At 44.5% G+C, this 18,184-nt stretch overlaps 1 protein-coding gene across 3 annotated transcripts; it reads left to right on the top strand.

The window, feature by feature from the left end:
* Positions 1 to 126: 126 nt before the first annotated feature.
* Positions 127 to 17,822, top strand: SPRING1 (SREBF pathway regulator in golgi 1). Of its 3 annotated transcripts, none has more exons than XM_080821916.1 (5): positions 127 to 340; positions 8,650 to 8,806; positions 12,938 to 13,089; positions 13,469 to 13,582; positions 15,419 to 17,822. In XM_080821916.1, the coding sequence occupies exons 1-5, from the start codon at positions 227 to 229 to the stop codon at positions 15,500 to 15,502; spliced, it is 621 nt and encodes a 206-aa protein (XP_080678042.1). In that variant the 5' UTR covers positions 127 to 226; the 3' UTR covers positions 15,503 to 17,822. The 3 variants fall into 3 exon arrangements, with proteins under 3 accessions (XP_080678042.1, XP_080678044.1, XP_080678043.1); XM_080821917.1 differs by having other exon boundaries at positions 130 to 404; XM_080821918.1 differs by lacking the exon at positions 8,650 to 8,806 and having other exon boundaries at positions 127 to 404.
* The last annotated feature ends 362 nt before the right edge of the window (positions 17,823 to 18,184 follow it).

Below are 18,184 nucleotides of genomic sequence, written 5' to 3' on the forward strand. Positions count from 1 at the left end.
GATTGCCCGCCCCCTTTCGGGATTCAGCCAATAGAAGGCCGGTGCTTCTTAGGGACCAATGGGGAGGAGACGAGCTAAGCCAGTGGGCGACGCGAGCTAAGTGGAGGCGGGGCGTGGAGCGGGTCACGTGGGGGCGGCGCCGGGTGGCTGCCGGGAGCTGGCTGGGCCGGAGGCCGTGGGGCCGGCTCCCGCCGCGAGGGATGGAGTTGCCGGCTGTGTAGTGGCCATGCCGCCCGGCCCCCGGGCCTTCCTTGCTCCGCGCCCCGGCCGCCGCGCCCCTCGTCCGCGCCGGCATGGTGAACCTGGCGGCCATGGTGTGGCGCCGGCTCCTCCGGAAGAGGTGGGTGCTCGCCCTGGTCTTCGGGCTCTCGCTCGTCTACTTCCTCAGCAGCACCTTCAAGCAGGTCAGTGGCTGCCCGCCGCCCTCCCGCCGTTGCTCTCTCGGCCGCCTGGCTTCCCGCCGGGGTGGGGGGAGCCGCCTGTGCAGCCGCGTTGTCAGTGTGTTCGAGGGTCCGGACCGCGAGGTCCGAGGACCGGCTAAGGGACCTACCCATTTCGTTGGTGCCGGGTCGAAAAGGCGCTGCTAGGCCAGGGGCACAGGTGGAACTCGAACCCAGGTCTGTGGGCCCCTGACTGTGGTTTTTACCCCTACTGCCATCTGTGTGCCTTCTACCTGCCGGGCCCAGGGCTTGAGGGGGAGGGCGTGCGTTTCTTGCTTCTTCCTCCCGGCAGTCCTGGGGGAATGAGTGTCCCCAGATTGCATCGGGGGAAACTGAGACTCGGAGAGGGGGAGGTGGTAGGTAGCCAAGCTGTGAGTCTAGCGCTGGCGTACTTGCCCTGCGTTTACTTTGTGGGCTCAATGGTCCACCCGGGAACCTCAGCAGGACCCATGAGGTACCCTTTCTGGGCATAGATTCGTTGGATGGAATTTGCTTCTTACGTCCCCAACCCCTTCGTTTTTCTTCTGTGTGAGACTTTCTGGGAGAAAAGGCAGGGTGGTTTGGTGGGAAATGCGACCAAAGCATTGGACGTTTAGGAGTCCGGTTTGAGCGTTTGGGTTTTTAGAAAGGCTGAGAGCATACCTCGGAGTTTATCAGGGACAATACTGGTTTATGCTGTTCCTCTGATGTCTGATTGCTTTGAGGCTCTCAGGGGTCAAGTTCTTAAATAAAATATATTAATAAATATAAAATATGTGATCATCCTTGTTTAACAAGATCAGTGGGGGAGCTGTGTAAAGGGAACATAGGGAACTGTATCCCACTTCTTACCTTAAGCAAACAGGGGCTGAGTGTTGTGAGCCTCTTTATTGACTGGGATGTGTTGGTGACATTCAAGAACTAAGTGCTTCTGGGACTTGTGTTTTCTGCAACCTCACAGACACCTTGTGGTCCTGTGTTTTTCCTTCTCTGTCTGGCAGACCTCTGAGTGTTACAGTGAGCCAGGACTCAGATCTCTGCATTCTTCCCAGGTGAATTCTGGCACCATTGTTTAAATTCCAGCTGTATGCTCTTGATACCCAAATTTGTAACTTTAGCCTAGACTTTGCCAGAAAACTCCCAATTTTTCTATCCGGTTGGTTACTTGACATCTTTTTGAATGTGTCATATAGGCTTCTCATTCTTGGCCAAAACAGAACTCTCGATTCTCCACCATCAACTCTTCCTCTTCAGTCTTCCCAGGCTCACTAAGTGGCATTACTGTTCGCCAGTAGTCCAGCCCCAGATACTTTCTTCATCTCACTCCCCATAACCAAAACATTGCCCCTGCCTCCGCAGTGTATCCTGATTTTATTTCTTTCTCCTGATTGTCACTGGTGCCACTGTAGGTCAAGCTACCTTGTCTGGACTACTGCGGTAGCTTGCCATCTAGTCTTTGCCTCCTTTTTTTTTTTGGATTTATTTTATTTGAGAGAAAGAGGAGGAACAGTGGGAGAGAGAGAATCCGAAGCCAACTCCGGGCTTAGCATGGAGCCCAAGGGGGCTTCGATCCCATGATCCTGAGATCATGACCTGAGCAGGTATCAAGAGTTCAATGTTCAACCAATTGAGCCACCCTGGTGCCTCAAGGTCTCTGTTTCCTTTCTTGTCCAACAGTCTCTTCTCTACCCAGCAGTAACAGGAGTGATAATCTGGAAGAAAAAAAAAATGATAGTTTTTCCCTAGATATAATTGTTCTTTGGCTCTCTGTTACATTCAGATAAAACTCAGACTCCAGTCCAGGATCACTGCTTGGTGAGTCTTTTTTGTCCCTTCAGGCCCGGCTAACTGTTACTGCCTCAGGCCACACTGGGTGACACAGTCTAAATTAAGGTTCATTGACTGTAGACCTGTTTTATTTTCTTTGTAGAAGGAATCATTAACTGAACATTTCTTGTTCTTAAACTTGTTTATCTGTCTTCTCTCTCTTTCCCTTCTAGACGTTAATATTCTTGAGAACAGGAACCTTGTCTGTGTCGTTCATAAAATCTCACCCCCTAGAATACTGCCAGGCACTTAATGGACCCTCAAGTGTGGTTTGAACAAACGAGTGAGTTGTGAGTCTTTTTCACTGGGATGACTTTTCCTTTCTTCTCCAACTACTTTTTTATGTCTTGACTCAGATGGTGTCTCCTCTGTGACCTTCCCTACAACCATCTTATAAGTACTCTCGTGTACCTTGTGTATTTATTTTAAAATTACAGTTTGTCTTTTTTAAAAACCTGTGATCCATGACCACAATTGGGGAGGGATGATTGGGATTCGCCTCAAACTGTTGGCAAATTTCTCTGGGTCAGATCCCTCCCACAGCCTAATAAACACTAAGAAACACTTTAGCTGTAACCTTTCTATCCCTGCCCATCAATTCCTGGCAGCCACTCATCAGCTTTCTGTCTCTGTAGGTTTGCTGGTTTGGATATTTCATATAAAGGAATCCTACAACATGTACTCTTCTTTCATTTCAGTTCTTTGTAGCATATAGTAGTACTTCATTTTTTTTTTTTTAAAGATTTAGTTCATTTATTTGAGAGAGTGTGTAAGAGAGCACAGATGGTAGAGAGAGAGAAGCAGGCTACCTATTGAGCAGGGAGCCTGATGCAGGGCTTGATCCCAGGACCCTGAGATCATGACCTAAGCTGAAGGCAGACGCTTAATGACTGAGCCACCCAGGCGGCCCGTTGTACTTCATTTTTATGTGTGGATAATATTCCATCGTCTCCATCTCCTGCATTTTGTTTTCCGTTCATCTGTTGATGGATGGTTGACTTTTTTTTTCTGGTTATTATAAATAATGCCTCTATGAACATTAGTGTACAAGGTTTTATTTGGAAATACGTTTTCATTTCTCTTGGGTATGGTCCTAGGAGTAGAAATGATGGGTCACATGGTAATTCCGTGTTTAACTTCTTGAGGAATTGCCAGACTGTTTTCTAAAGTGGCTGCACCAGTGCGGTGAACTTTTAAGGAACTATACTTGTCAAGTTTGATGTAGTACCAAAGAAGACTGTCTGTAGTTATTTGAAAAAGCCATTAAAATATCCCTTCCATTTCCAACTACACATCTTAGTGTAGGTAGATTTTCTTAGTGAAGGTAGATTTTCTTCACATGCTTCAACTCAGACAACACGTTGCTACAGATTAACTGCAGAGGGAGATAGGAGAATCCCGCTGTCTTCCATCCAGCCAGACATTAAAAAGATTTGGAGAAATACAAAAGCATTTTCTCACCAAATTTTATTTTTTTGTTTTGAAGAACATTTTTTTCACAGACCAGAAAACCCCCTGTTAACATATAATAGGTTCATTTTTATTTTTAGTTGAATAGATAATTTAAATATTTTAAGAATTTATTTTTAAATTTCTAGTATGATCCTCATAAATCCACATATGGAGATTCTCTATATAAGGAAGATAAAGGGTCTTTGGGACCCACAACTCGGAACCCATTCTGGCTGATGCTTGCTCTGTGCATTTGAGTTTGCTCGTCTTGCTCCGTGCTGCAGTTCTGGTCACCCGCCACTCCTGAGCTGTGCGACTTGAGGCAAGTTTGCTTCACTTTGCCTACCCTCATTTCCTTCATCTGTGAGACAGAGATATGGTATGGAATATATGGGCCTGGCGTGTGTGTGTGTGTGTGTGTGTTGGGATTGAATTGAGAGGAGGCTATGAGAAGCCCATAAAACTACTGGGCCCCATGCTCTGCTTCAGGGAAACTGAGCTCATTGGAGCAGACGCAGCTGCTTCTTGCCTGGAGACGAGCTGATTACCCTCTGTTGCTTTGAATTCCTCTTTTCTTTGGTTTTCACGTTAATTAATGCTTTGGGGGATAGTTTAAATTGTAGAGATGGGAGTGCAGGGGAAATTAATGACAATGGTGGGGATGCCATTGGGGTAGAGGATTGGGTGCCAAGTGACTTGGGCGCATTTACTTAACAAATGTTGAGTGAGCCCCAGCTGTGTGCTAGGTGTGCTCTGCTAGGGTGGTGGAATACAAGAGGTGGAGGCAAAACGGATGAGGTCTCGCTCTAAGAGCCTGTATTGTGCCAGGGAGTGAAGGGGGCAGAAATGGCAGGTGGCCAAAATGATTTCAGATTATGATTTACCATGTGAAGGAAACAAAACAAGCTGCGGCAGTAGAGCATCAAGGTGGGCCTGACCCTGTGGGGCATTCGAGCTGAGACGGAAGAAATCCCAGTCTTGAAGTCAGAGGGTCCTTAGAGGGCCTCTCATGTAAATAAATGTTCTTGTGTTCAAGTGGAGGGGTTCTTGAAAGTCTCTGGGCTCTTGGCATAACTCCTTGAAAATATATTAACATCTTCAGCTTTCAAGGAACTAAGTGTGTAAATTGCAGTACACTAGTGTGTAAGTTAGATACTTCTGAAGTGTGGCAAATAGTAAGAGAGTTGCTAAACTATTTTTTATTGTTGTTGTTGTTGTTGTTACTGTTTACCAAGGTATGTATGTTTTTCAGAATGTTTGTCAAGTTACTCCCCAGGGTAGAGGAGAACAGTGACCCATAATTTCACCAAGCATGGGACATTTATCTCATTTGACCCTTATGGTAACCCCTGGAAAATAGACTGGGCAGTTATTTAAATACTCTTTTAAAATCAGGCTAAGTAACATATATTAGTAATAAAAACATTATTGTAGCTCCTTATAATTTGTGAAGAAAGGTCTCATTTTTTTTTTGTTTTTGTTCCCACTCTTTGTACCATGTGTGGACGTCTGTTGTGGCTGATTGCACTGATTTCTCTGCACACTTCTTTATCAACTGCTCTGGGGGCACTTTGAGAATAGAGAACCTGACTGCCTTTGTATATCCTTACTGCTTTGTAAGGACTTGCTGCCTTTGTGGGGGGAAACACGTGCATGCGCGCACACACACACATGCATGAATCTGTATATAGATAAAAAGCCTAGAATTGAGACAACCTAACAGAGTAGGTCAGTTTGGAAAGGGTTTAAAACCATGGAAGGAATCCCCTCAATGGCCCTTCACCACACCATATAGGCGAGACTGGACCCTCAGAAACACGAATGTGTGCTAATTCGTTACATTTACCACTATGTCTTACACTATCTCTTGTACAGTCTTGTTTGATTGTACAGCTCTTATTACCCAACCCTTTTGGCAGAGTCTTGGATATTCATGTTTGAGAACTTGAAAAAGCGTTCAAGTGCCAGAAAAATTGCCTTCCTGTTGACCGGGAGCATAGTTACGTGGAAGAGGTCTTTCCGGGATACACTTGGCTGTGAACTCTTGTTTTCTTTGGGGAAGAATAACAGGACAGTTTCAGAGTGGTGTTAGGAGTACTTTCAACCTTGTGAGATCCATTATACTTTGACCAGCTGCTTACTAGTCTTCACGGCTATTAATTTATCTAGGACAGCATTTGGAGCTCAGTTTTGTTTGCGCATAGCTTGATTCTACAGTTAACTGATACGGTCCCAGCAGAGCAGAGGAGTATGAACTGATGGTAGTTAAGCAGTGTGCACCTAAGTGATTTGTCCCGTATTCCCAAGGCTTCTGCGCGTAGCCCCTCTTCTTGCACCAGCCAAGGAATACAGATCTTGTTTTTGTATAACCCATCCTGTTTCTGCCAGTGCCAGTTCTTGCCTATAAGTGAAACAAAAGAGAAGAGCAGAATAGAAGTTAAAGTCACCACATGTAACTGTTTTACACTTAGTAAATTAAAGAACACACTCCAGTACTGGTGCAGTGGTGGTGGAATTGTAACATAAATGCTGGTAATACTACAAATGGCGTATATAACTTCCGGGAAGTTATTTGGCACTATATAGCAGGGACTATTTCTAGTAATTATTACTATGAGTCATTCAAGAGAATAAACAAACCTCTGTTTTTATTGCAGTGCTGTCTATGATAACAAAAACTTTGGCTGGGTCAGATGTTCTGTGGAAAGTGTGTTTACTGAATTATGGCGCATCAACATGATAGATTATTAAATGGCCTTGAAAATGCTATTATGAGGATGAGGTGGGTACTTAATGGTTTACCATCCAGTTAGGGTCAAGAATTGCTGAATGCCAAGCATCCTCATTTGTAGTCTAAATGCTGGGGTCAAAGGTTAGAAGTTAATGTATAAAAATTGATAAAGCTTTATTTAAGCAATGGGACTGTGGGCAATTTTTGTTTTTAATGCTGGTAGTCATGCTTTTTTTTTTTTAAATAAAATTTATATTTTGGGAGAATTACAGATTCAAAGAAAAGTTTCAAGGATAGTACAGAGTTCGTGTAGATCCCTTAGTGTCTTGTTAATGATAATCATGTTTTTATTATTTTAAATTAAAAATGAAAATATTCCAAAAATGACAGAAGATGTTAATAATCACCTCTATCCCTTCCAGGTTAATAGTCTGTAGCATATCTTCCCATACTTTTATCTCAGTTCTTACAAACCTGTATGTGTATGTTATTGTTATCATAATGTGTGATATATAATATGCACTTTCTTTTGTAACTTGCTTTTTTCACGTAGTATATTGTGACATCCAGTGGTCTACACACAGTAGTGTGTATATTAAAATCATTCAGGTGCTTTAACAATATCGATTCCCAGGTTGCATCCACAGAGATTTTTACTCAGTCTGAAGTTGGGCTCAGAAATCAGAATTTGTTTTAAAAGTCTTGTGTAATTTAATGTGCAGGCCAGCTTTGAGAACTGCTCAAGGTAAATGCGTATCATTCACATCTGGGATTTTTGTAATAGCCATGGCTATACTGGTGTTATTCAGTCATTTCTCTGTTAGGTTTCTAGGTTTTTCCTACAATGTAAACAGTACTGTAGTAAACATCCTGGTGCATCCTTACACATTGGTACTTTCTGTAGAAAATGCTCAAAAATGTGTTTGTTGTATCAAAGTAGATGTGGATATGTATATCTTAAATATTAGTAGCTCTTCTCAGGTTCCTTTCCTAAAGAAACCTCAGGAACTGTGAAGATCTGTTTCATTGTTTTAGAGTATATATCCTTTGCCATCAAGGTTTTCAAGATTAGTCCTTTTTGGTGGTGACACATGACAGGTCATTCTTAATGGTAAAAACCACAAAATCTATTAAAAAGGTAGAATGTTTAAAGTATATGAAAAGCTTTTGGGAGGGAGTCTTGTATATTGTTTTGTTTTCCAACAGCAGGTTGAAGGATTCAGAAGACAGCTGTCTCATGATTGGTTGTTCCGTACTTAGGCACCTTCCCCCTTCGTTCCTTTAATAGTATAGGAAAAGCAGTTTTTTTTTTTTAAAGATTTTATTTATTTGACAGAGATTACAAGTAGCAGAGAGGCAGGCAGAGAGAGAGAGAGAGAGAGAGAGGGAAGCAGGCTCCCTGCTGAGCAGAGAGCCTGATGTGGGACTCGATCCCAGGACCCTGAGATTATGACCTGAGCCAAAGGCAGCGGCTTAACCCACTGAGCCACCCAGGCGCCCGGAAAAGCAGTTTTGAAAGCTCGGCTGCAGCTTGGAGGCTAGGAGACAAGGCATAAATGCTTGGCCTTTTGCATGTGTAGGTAAAGGGCTGGCTGGAAGGATGTCTTATGAAAGGTGTATTGTAAGAGTTCCACAATTACTGTCTTTTCATAGGAGAAATTTGCAAGTTGGCATGCTTCTTCTTGCCCCTAAAACCAACCTCCCAGTTCAGTGTTACCCTAATGAAGTACTCATAATGGCAAATGAAAGTGACCTTGTGCCCCAGATGAGTCCAGGGATTGTCTAAAATGACAGTTGTGAAATGCCTTTGAAGTTTACTCTTCTGTTTTAAAGGTATATTCAGATTTTACATTTAGTTCAGCAATGTGTTTATTATAAAAAAAATGCTTTAAATGATACACCATCAGGAAGAAAAAGTTTAAAGCTTTTCCTCTCTCAGGTTTGCAAGAAATTAACACTTTTGTACACATTTACAACAGGCATGTAATCTAGAGGCTGTTAATGTGAGTATGCCAGTTTTGAAGCATAGCCTTAATTTATTACTTTTCCTGCAGGTTTATTTTGTGTTTTATATTATGGCTTTGGCTCAGACTCGACTCGGCCGATTCCAGTCGTGCAGGCTTTCTTACGTTGTTTCTGTCCTGTTGTGTAGTCGCTATGAGAAGTTGGTGGGAATGCAAGAGACGGTACTTTAACCTTCCTTTGGTGGTCTCTTTGTAGGAGGAAAGGGCAGTGAGAGATCGGAACCTCCTCCAGGTTCAAGACCATGACCAGCCCATTCCGTGGAAAGTGCAGTTTCACCTGGGGAACAGCAGTCGGCCTGGCAACCAGTGCCGGAACTCCATTCAAGGGAAGCACCTCATCACGGATGAGCTAGGTAGGGCTGGCTCCCCTCTTCTCTGCAGCCAGTGAAGGGCTGTGGTGTGAGTCATTACTGGGGTTTTATACAGTGCCATTCCCAGCATTTCTCACATCTGTATTTCACACTTTACTTGTCATTCAGGTTCCCTAACTGTCAGAGAAGTTTGATCTGATAATTCTGTCTCCAAAGCTCCTTGTACCTGTAATGCACGGTTTCAGCATTTGTTCATGTGCCAGCCTCTAGGCTACTTGCTGCTCATCTCTTCCTGGCCCCAGGATGTTCAGATCTTGCTCAGGTTGTCTTCTCATCTTAGTGGTGAACTCTATAGGGTAGCCAGTGTTCCTCCTTGGTGACCTACATAATAACCACACAGTTCTGGCACTTAGGAAGTGTGCTTGTTGACTGACCAGGTGATTTCGCATGAATGATAAACACGTTCATTTTTCTCTTTACTATTTATTTACTTATTTTTTTTTTAAAGATTTTATTTATTTGAGAGAGAGAGAGAGAGTGCACAGGCAGAGGGAGGGGGAGAGTGAGAAGCAGACTCCCCACTGAGCAGAGAGCTTGATGTGGGGCTTGATCCCAGGATTCTGGGACCATGACCTGAGCCAAAGGGAGACGCTTAACTGACTGAGCCACCCAGGTGCCCTATCTACATATTTTAGAGAGAGAGTGCATGTAATGAGCCGGGGGTGGGGGGAGGGTGAGAAGCAGACTCCCCACTGAGCATAGAGTCCAACATGGGGCTTGATCCCATGACCCTGAGATCATGACCTGAGCTGAAATTAAGGGTTGGATGCTTAACTGACTGAGCCGCTCAAGCACCTGAATGATAAACAAATTCAAAATGTGTTACTCTTACAGTGAAAACAGCAGCTCCTCTTTCCAGGACCTTTCTCCCAGAGTTTTGTTGCCTCATTTTAGTCTGTAAGAAAGGGGATTCCTGTGCTGTTGAGGTGGTTGGATTAGCTGATTGTGGTCTCACCACTTGAAGGCTGGCCCTGTCTTTCTGAAGAGGGACTCCCACTAAGGCACACTTGAGCTTTCAATTATGTGCTGGGCACTGGGCTAAAACCTCTCCTTGAGTATCTCGTCTGATTTGTGCAGTAGTCCTGTAGCGTAGACATTGCTCCTGTCACTTTGTAGGTGAAAGCAGGCACCAAGAGGCTAAGAAACTTGCCTACAATGGCAAGGGTTCTTTTATAAGCTATTATCACACCAGAAGAGTAACACTTTCCCTTAATGTCAACTAGCTAAACAGTTTTCAGAGTTCCCCGATAGTTTTGTAGATTGTTTTTTCTTTTTTCAATTGGTGGTTTGCAAATAATCCAGTTGGCTTGTTTGCTGGAGTAAATTTTGCTGTATTTCACAGAGTCTCAGCACTCTTATGAGTGTGGCAGTACCATAATCGACACAGGGCAGCCTTGAATTAGAATATTCAGCTATATACAATGACTGAACAAAATGCAGACATGCTGTCATTAAAATGAAACGAGTGCATTTACTGTTCTTTAAAAAACAAACTTTGCGTTCCCAGCAAAAAACAAAAACAAAAAACAGCTTTCCCAAAAAGATCGCAAAAGCATTAGTCCAGATGAGATTATTTGGAATTGAGGAAAGGGATCAGAGGAAAAACACGCATCTAAGGTAGAAGAACTGGAAAAATTTGCACAAAAACATGGTGACAAGGGGCACTTGGGTGGCTCAGTGGGTTAAAGCCTCTGCCTTCAGCTCAGGTCATGATCTCAGGGTCCTGGGATCGAGCCCCGCATTGGGCTCTCAGCTCAGCAGGGAGCCTGCTTCCCCTGCTCTCTCTCACTGCCTGCCTCTCTGCCTACTTGTGATCTCTGTCTGTCAAATAAATAAATAAAATCTTAAAAAAAAAAAAAAACAAAAACCTGCACGGCGACAAGCCAGCAATGGTGCCAGTGCCAAACTCTGTCTTTAAGATCATGTTGAAAAAGCAAATAATATTGCAAATAGCCTCTTGTTTTGTTTTTTAAACAAAGTTTGGCAAAGGAAGTTTGCTTCCATAAGATGACACAGATGGTTAGAGGGCAGACCTAGGGCCAGGAGTGAACTTGGGAGTTCAGTCCTTTTTTTCTTAGAGACTGTTGTGTTTCTATGACACCCAGTGAGAAAACATGAATATCTTATGCCTTGACTTTAATAGTTAATATTAGGTTACAAGTGACAGTCATTTTCTTTTGTTGTAGCTAACACAGGAATAATTTTCCTCTGAGTAATTCAAGTGAGACAAAGACTCAGACTTCTTAAGCAAAAAGTTCCAAAAATCGACTAATAAAAATCCCAGAGCCATAGGTTGTATTGTACCACCATGACTGTGAGAAGAAAGAAACAATTTCATAAAGAAAACTTGCAGGAATTTATGCTTTTTAGCAAGCAGATGCTACCACGAATATTGCCAGGGTAACAGTTAGAATGATGCTTTCCACGTTTAGAAGTTAATTTCCCAGTGAATCGCGACATACTCAGGTTGTGATCTTACTGGACTCCTTGTTGGAAATGACATTGGCATGAGTAGATTTACAATGTAGAATGAGAAATCTTGAGCTCTCTTTCACCAGAAATCAGAAGGCCCTGTGGTTTCAAGGCTGAATACTGGCAGTTAACACTGAGGTGTGGAAGGACTGGGGGGCAGGGCGCACGTGAAAGGTGGCCAGTGCAGCTGATACCTACAGTTTGGAAGAGGGAAGAGGGCAGAAAGATAATTTCAACAAGTGGAGTTTAGGATATGTTCTATTTTACGTCTTCCTGACAGGAGATAAGATTTCATTGTTGTTAGTTTTGGCCAAATTTTGAGAAACTTGCTGACTTCTTTGGATTTTTGTTGGCTTATTTATAATCCCTGTGAAGAAAATGAGTAAGAATAGTTAAAAAGAATCCCAGAAACATATATTAAAGCATTTGAGTCGTCTTCTCTTAATTTAGAAGACAAAATGTAGTTAAAACAACACAAAGCACCCAGTTCTTAGGTAACGAGGGTCTGGTTCTTTCCAGGCCCTGGGTTTCCAGGTGTTAATAAGTGTGGTCCGCCTGAGTCTCTTCCATTGTTATTTTAGTGGTGCCCCCTGGTTTTGCACAGACTTTGTTTTTCAGAGTAGTTTCTGAAAACAACCTTATACTTCACCAGGTCTCATTCTCTGAGGATTAAGAAGCTGGGGCATTTGGAATGGAATGATGCTGGCAACAGCTGCTCTGCACCTGTGGGCACGGGTAGAGACCTGTGGGCCCGTGCATGCACTTGGGAGTCTCCCAAGAGCCATGTGGTGTCCCTCATGCATTTATTTTTACATTTTTCTGTCCCACTCCTAGAAGGTTATAGAGAAATGTCTATTTAGCAGCTCTGAGCAATCAGTTAGTTTTTACAAAGAGAGTCCTTTCCTTCAAGCTGAGTATGGGTTTTACTGGGTTGGAGACAGTGTGTTTACAGATGACAGGATTTATGAGCAGAGGGAATTAGGGTTTTTGTCCCTTGGGTATTAGAGAGCTTGCATTCCTAGATTCTGAGGGGTAGTTGAATCTGGGCCTGTATACTTATAGACAGCCTAAATCAACTTATGAAGGTTCATTGTGACTACTTTTTCAAAAATCCTCCAAATTACTAAATAAATGCAAGCATTTAAAAGATGTCTATAAAGATTGGGGGGTTGGTTGGTTGGTTTTTAAATCTAGATGGAGCTCACTTTCAGGAATGAATGCCTTGGTTTTTTTTCTATTTTCTTTCTCTTTCTCCTCTTCTTCTTCTTCTTTTTTTTTTGAGAACAACGCCAGTTTTCTTCAGTTACAGATGAAGGAGTGGCTTGCATTGGTTAGATATGACTTGACATGGTGATTAAATCAGACATGTGCCAGCAGACCAGAAGGTTATTTTAGGTAGATTAGAGCACGAAGCCTGCTCACCGCACAGCAGCCCGTGTTGCCTGTCCACGACGACCCGCAGAGAGCAAGCCCCGATCCCTCGCATTGGACTCCTGGCCCTCTGGTGCTTGGCACGCTCCACACACCACGTCCTGGCTCTGTGTGCTTTTCATGTGCACTTTCATTGCTGCTTCGCGGTCACCCCGGTAGAGGGATGGGAGGCCTGCCGGCTTTCTACTCAGGTGAGTCTCTGACTTCCAGGGTACATTTGTGAAAGGAAGGATTTGCTGGTGAACGGCTGCTGTAACGTCAACGTCCCCGGCACAAAGCAGTACCGCTGTGACGGCTGCTTGCCCCACGGCTGCTGCGGCGCCTACGAGTACTGCGTGTCCTGCTGCCTGCAGCCCAGCAAGGTACGGACGGTAGCCGCCGTCTCCATGCCCTTTCTCTATGCCCTTCCTGGATGCTGAGCGTCGGAGTCTCCGCGTGAGAGTCTCTGGAAGGTAGGGCTGAGACGGGAACCGTGTAAATGGCAGAAACTGCTCCTGTGAAGTAGTGCCCATGAGGAAGGGAGTGGTTCCCACTGACTTGGGTGGCTCATTTGCACGTGGGCCCCCGTGTCCCTCATCAGGGCTCACGGAGAGGGGATCAGGCTCGAGCTCATTTGAGCTTGCTGTGTCCCCCTCTCTACCCCCCTCTTCCAGCAGTCTCTTAGTTTAGGAGAAATATCCAAGGTTACCTTGTGCTGCTGAGTCTGGAATTTATTACAGGTACTAACTTTTGTTTCCATAGCAACTTCTCCTGGAGCGCTTCCTCAACCGGGCAGCCGTGGCATTCCAGAACCTCTTCATGGCCGTCGAAGATCACTTTGAATTGTGTCTGGCCAAATGCAGGACCTCATCCCAGGTCAGAAGCTGTGATGTTGCTCGCTGAGGGAGGTGGGAGTCGAAAATAGACAGTGGGAGCCTCTCGGGGTAATAACAGAGAAGAGATTTAAGCGAAGCCGTGTCAAGCTTTGTTTGGTGGATGGTATTTAGATGATGGTATTTAGAATGTCAACGTGAGATTTGTACATGCTAGGGAAGTAAAATATTTATATGAAATCAAGGTCTAATCAGCTTGCATCTCCCTTATCTGATTGGCATGTCCGCACTTCAAGTGGAAGCTCGTAGTTATTTCTGAGTCTGGGTGGAGCCCTAATAGTCCAGTTCCTGAGAGCAGTTCTCTGCCCCATGTCTCTGACTGAAATGTGGCTAAGGCTTTCCAGCAACCACTTGTTAAGAGGAAGCAGTCATTTGTTCTGGGATGGAGTTGTAGTTTATTTTAGGATTCGAGGGGATGGGGCAGGTGGGCATTTAAAAATGCAGGAATAAACCTGTGGGTGACCAAGCTCTCAGTACTCACTAGCATGCTGTCCGTGTAAGTGCTCTGTTCTTTGGGCGCTCAGCGCTGGCCCTGGCCCTGCAGGTGTCTGCATGTCTGTGCCTTTGCATCACTGCACCCTCGCCTTGCCGCTTCTGGGCTCGGGCGGTTGTCAGGGCTCTCGATGTGAGATTTCCAGCCGCGTGTGGTGTATGCACATGCTTCTTCTGGCTTCCGTTTGTGGAGTGTCCAAGACTGTACTGGCTTCGTCTGAGATCGTCGTTCACTATGACTCTTGTACCCTTTGCCAGGTTTCTGGAGACCGCCTTTTGATTTTATGCTGCATTGTGCGTCTCTGGTCTGGGATGGCTGGGTAAATATTTCAGGGATTATAAGGAGCATTTGAAAACATGAAGAAATTCCTGATGGGCTTGTTTTGCTTTAAGAGCTTTCCACTTGAATGGGCTTTAAAGGAAATGTGGAGGAAGGCTGAACACATGACTCATTTTGAATCAGATTCTCTCTCATTCTGAGAACTGCTAGAGAAGGTGGAATATTTTTTTTCTTAACTGATAAAACCCAGACTCTATTTCCAATCTTGAGGGAAGATGTTGACCTTTCTCACTTGATCTTTTTGTTATAAAGAGAAAGGTCCCACTTACCAGTTTATCTTCATTACGGTATCCTCAAAAAAGAGATTTGCTGCATGTCTATAAATTGTATTAATGCTTATGATTTAGATGTTAAGCATTGGTCTTGGGCTAATTAATGAACTCCAGACAAGCTAAAAACTCAAGTTGCCTTTATGAAAACAAATTGCTGAAAAATTAGCCGTCAGGGATGATTGTCTGTGTTAAATCCCATTTTCCATTTATTTAACCAACTGAGGCTTGTGTGGTATTTGGGATTTGGCTTGTGTGCCAGACCTGGAGGTACATAAAACTTCAGGAAAGCGCCTGGATGTGGCATCTCCTTTGTATCTGCAGGGTTCAGTACCAGGAACTGAATTTCCTTGAGCACAGAAGTCAGGAGCAAAACATCCGCTGGATCTTAATCTAACGTAACATCGTCTGAGAAAAAAATAGTTTTCTTGAGTTGCCCAGGGTATAGCTAGGTTATTTTAAAAAACAGGCAAACAGAACTCACTGTTGACGTAGAAAGAAACAGGCATGCAGTGATGTTCTGTCCATTTTCACACTCTTCTGTGTTAAGCATGCGCCTCTGTTTCGTAGCAGTGCCTGGACTCTTCTGGTGGCATTTAGAGAATGTCTTGTGCAGGCTCCTGGCAGAGCAGTCCCACTCTGGCTGCCACTATCCTGCAAGGGATGTGTGTGACTCTGCTCTCTCTCACCGCGCTCTTATCTTCCGTTCTGCCAACAGAGCGTGCAGCACGAGAACACCTATAGGGACCCCATAGCCAAATACTGCTATGGAGAGAGCCCTCCCGAGCTCTTCCCCGCATGACAGGCACGGAAGGCAAACCAGGCACCACCGGAGAGCTTGTGGCCTGAAGCCACCCTCCAGCGTTCTCTAGTCCACTTGGAAGAAGAGAGGCATCGCGTGGGAGCCTTGGCTTTGACCACTTCTTACGTTGTACTCTGTGGCCTCGATCTCCGCTGGCTGCTGGGCTTTACCCCGTGGGACGGTTCCATAAAGCAGCTTGGAAACAACAGTGGGTCATGTTCAAGAACAAACTGCAGGCGAGCTTGCAGAGCTGTTGGCACTCTGGGGCACCTCTCCCATGGCAGACTCATCGAACCCTTCCCTGTAAAGTTATTTATTGGATTCCTTCGGAGTAGTGGGAAAGTGGTAATGTTTTATATAGGAAGATGCCTTGCCTTGATAGTTGAATATATTCAAGGAAATTGTTGTTGTTCTTGTTTTCTTGTATTCTTGAGTTTTATGAGTTAAGTCATCCTTCACCTGGATAAAATGTTTGGCCTCTTTGAACGTGTGTGTTCTCTCAAGGTAGTTATTTGGGTTTTGTTTTAACAGCACCTTCAGGAGTGGGCCCTGGACACTGTATCCTGACATCTAAAATTGTCACCAGCTCAGAGCTACTCTTCCCCATACCGGCTTCCCTGCAGGTGCCCTCAGCTTTTCCCATAGTGGCATTTGAATCTGCTCACATACCTGTGCGTGAGCACCGTTTGAACCAGAAATTCCAGCTCGCTGTTCTGGAGGATTTTGTTCTGATGTCCCGTGCCACTGTTGCTGTCATCGCAGGCTGCTCAGCTGTGTGTGGTACGCTGGGAGCTTCAGGAACACCGCCAGCAGCCCTCTCTTCTCTCCTGTCATGGAAAACTGGTGTTAAGGGGATTCCTAGGTGAAGATAACATCTAGCAGCTGGCTGTAAGCAGTCATCCTTCATCACTTTCAGCTTCGGGACATGTAACAGGTTCAGACCTTCAGTTTCCTCATGATTTGCAAAGAAGAAGAAAACCCAGGTTTCTGTCAAGGTGCTGTGCAAGAGTTACTGGTGCCTCAGTGGGGGAGTCTATGAAGGCCAGGCATGCTGGTTGCTGGTTGCTGGTCCGCATGCTCGAGGCGCCTCTCTGGGTTTCTAGTATGACACTGAATCTCGAGGGCTCGAGGTCCAGAGTATTTGGTCCCCCTCTCAAGACACCTGCCCCTCAAATAGTATGGCTCTTTGCTCTCAGGAGACCTGGGCACGTAACTCTTTCCTGGAGTGAGCCTCTCAATAACCCCCGGGATTGGGCAAGGTCTTTTTCCTTTTTTGATTGTTTAAGCTGTTGACCTTGGAGCAGGGCAGTAGTTTTCCAATCCACTTTTGACATTTTTTTTCAGTAGGGTTTTTTCTTTGGACCATGTTTGCCTTCTGTTATGTTTCTGCAATATGGAGCAGTAATTCCCCTTAACTTTCTCCTGTTTGTTCTTCTACCTCTCTTCCCAAAGTGGTGTGTCACTCTAAATAAGCTTTCTCTGAGAGCTAACTGTCTGGCGATTGTTTTTTAATGTTTTCCCCCAAACACCTCTTTAGTTTGCATTGGACTTTTTGGATTCTAGGTGCATTCATGGTGCTAAATCAAACTTTGTATGTGAAAGAAATATGCATGTCTGGATGTTTTACCATCTCATTATTTTTGGTAACTCAGTCTGGTGTATGTCTATCTCATGTGGGCTGTCACTGTTATCAGCCTCTTCTTGGAATTCATTTAACTTTTGAACAGTGTAACAGAGACTTAATGTGAAAATGGCTTTATATCAAAGACTAACCCCTGCCTCTTTACTTCATACTTGAATTATTGATGAGCATGTTCTGCATTTTCAGTGCTTTCACAAATAGTATCTACAGTTGGGTGATAGAGTTAAGCTTACCTTTATTCCCACGTTGTAGATGAGGAAGTAGTGGGAAGTGAAGTGACATCCCAGAGTCCCCACTGAGATTTAACAACAGAACCAAAGCAAGAACTTCATCTCTGGCTTCAGGTCTGCTGTCCTTTCCTACTGCCTCTCACCAGCCCGACTGCTGACTCATACGTGATCGTCCGACTGCTCCCCACCCCCCCGCCCCATACTGAGACCATATGGATTTCAGTTGTCCAGACCAAAAGAGAGGAGAGGTGGCATCAATAGCCAAATTGGGTTGGTAATTCAAAGGTCATTTTCATTTGGCCCTGGAATATGTTTGTGTTTGTGGTTTTTGTTTTGTTGTTGTTGTTGTTGTTTTTTACTTAAGTTTAAATAGAGGCATGTTCACTGTTTCTGGAAACTCACAATGCTGCAGACTATACAATAAAGCCACTGACGGACCTGGACCATCGCTCGGCCTCCCCAGCCTTCCAGCCCAGAAGCCCTCCCTGCTCTGCACTCTCTGGGTTTCTGGTTTCCTCAACTAAGTGTTTCTAGAATTAGGGACCTTGTCTTGTTTTTGCATGCCCAGAGTTTAGCAGAGTGTGTGATAAATGTTGGGATTTTAGGGAAAAATCAAAGAAGAGACCGAAGAAAAAAGTTAAATACTGAGTGGGACCAAAGGTAAGAGGGTAGTTCAAAGCATTTCCCCCAATTCTGAATCTTAATTGCCTTGCTTGTAGCTGCAGTGGTAAAGATCTGTCCTAACAGGGAAAGAAACAGCAGAGTATATGCAAGAGGTATTAGGTAGGCAGGTACACGGGAGGGGGGACA

Source organism: Martes martes (genome assembly GCF_963455335.1).
Source record: "Martes martes genome assembly, chromosome: 13".
In the NCBI taxonomy this organism is placed as follows: Eukaryota; Metazoa; Chordata; class Mammalia; order Carnivora; family Mustelidae; genus Martes; species Martes martes.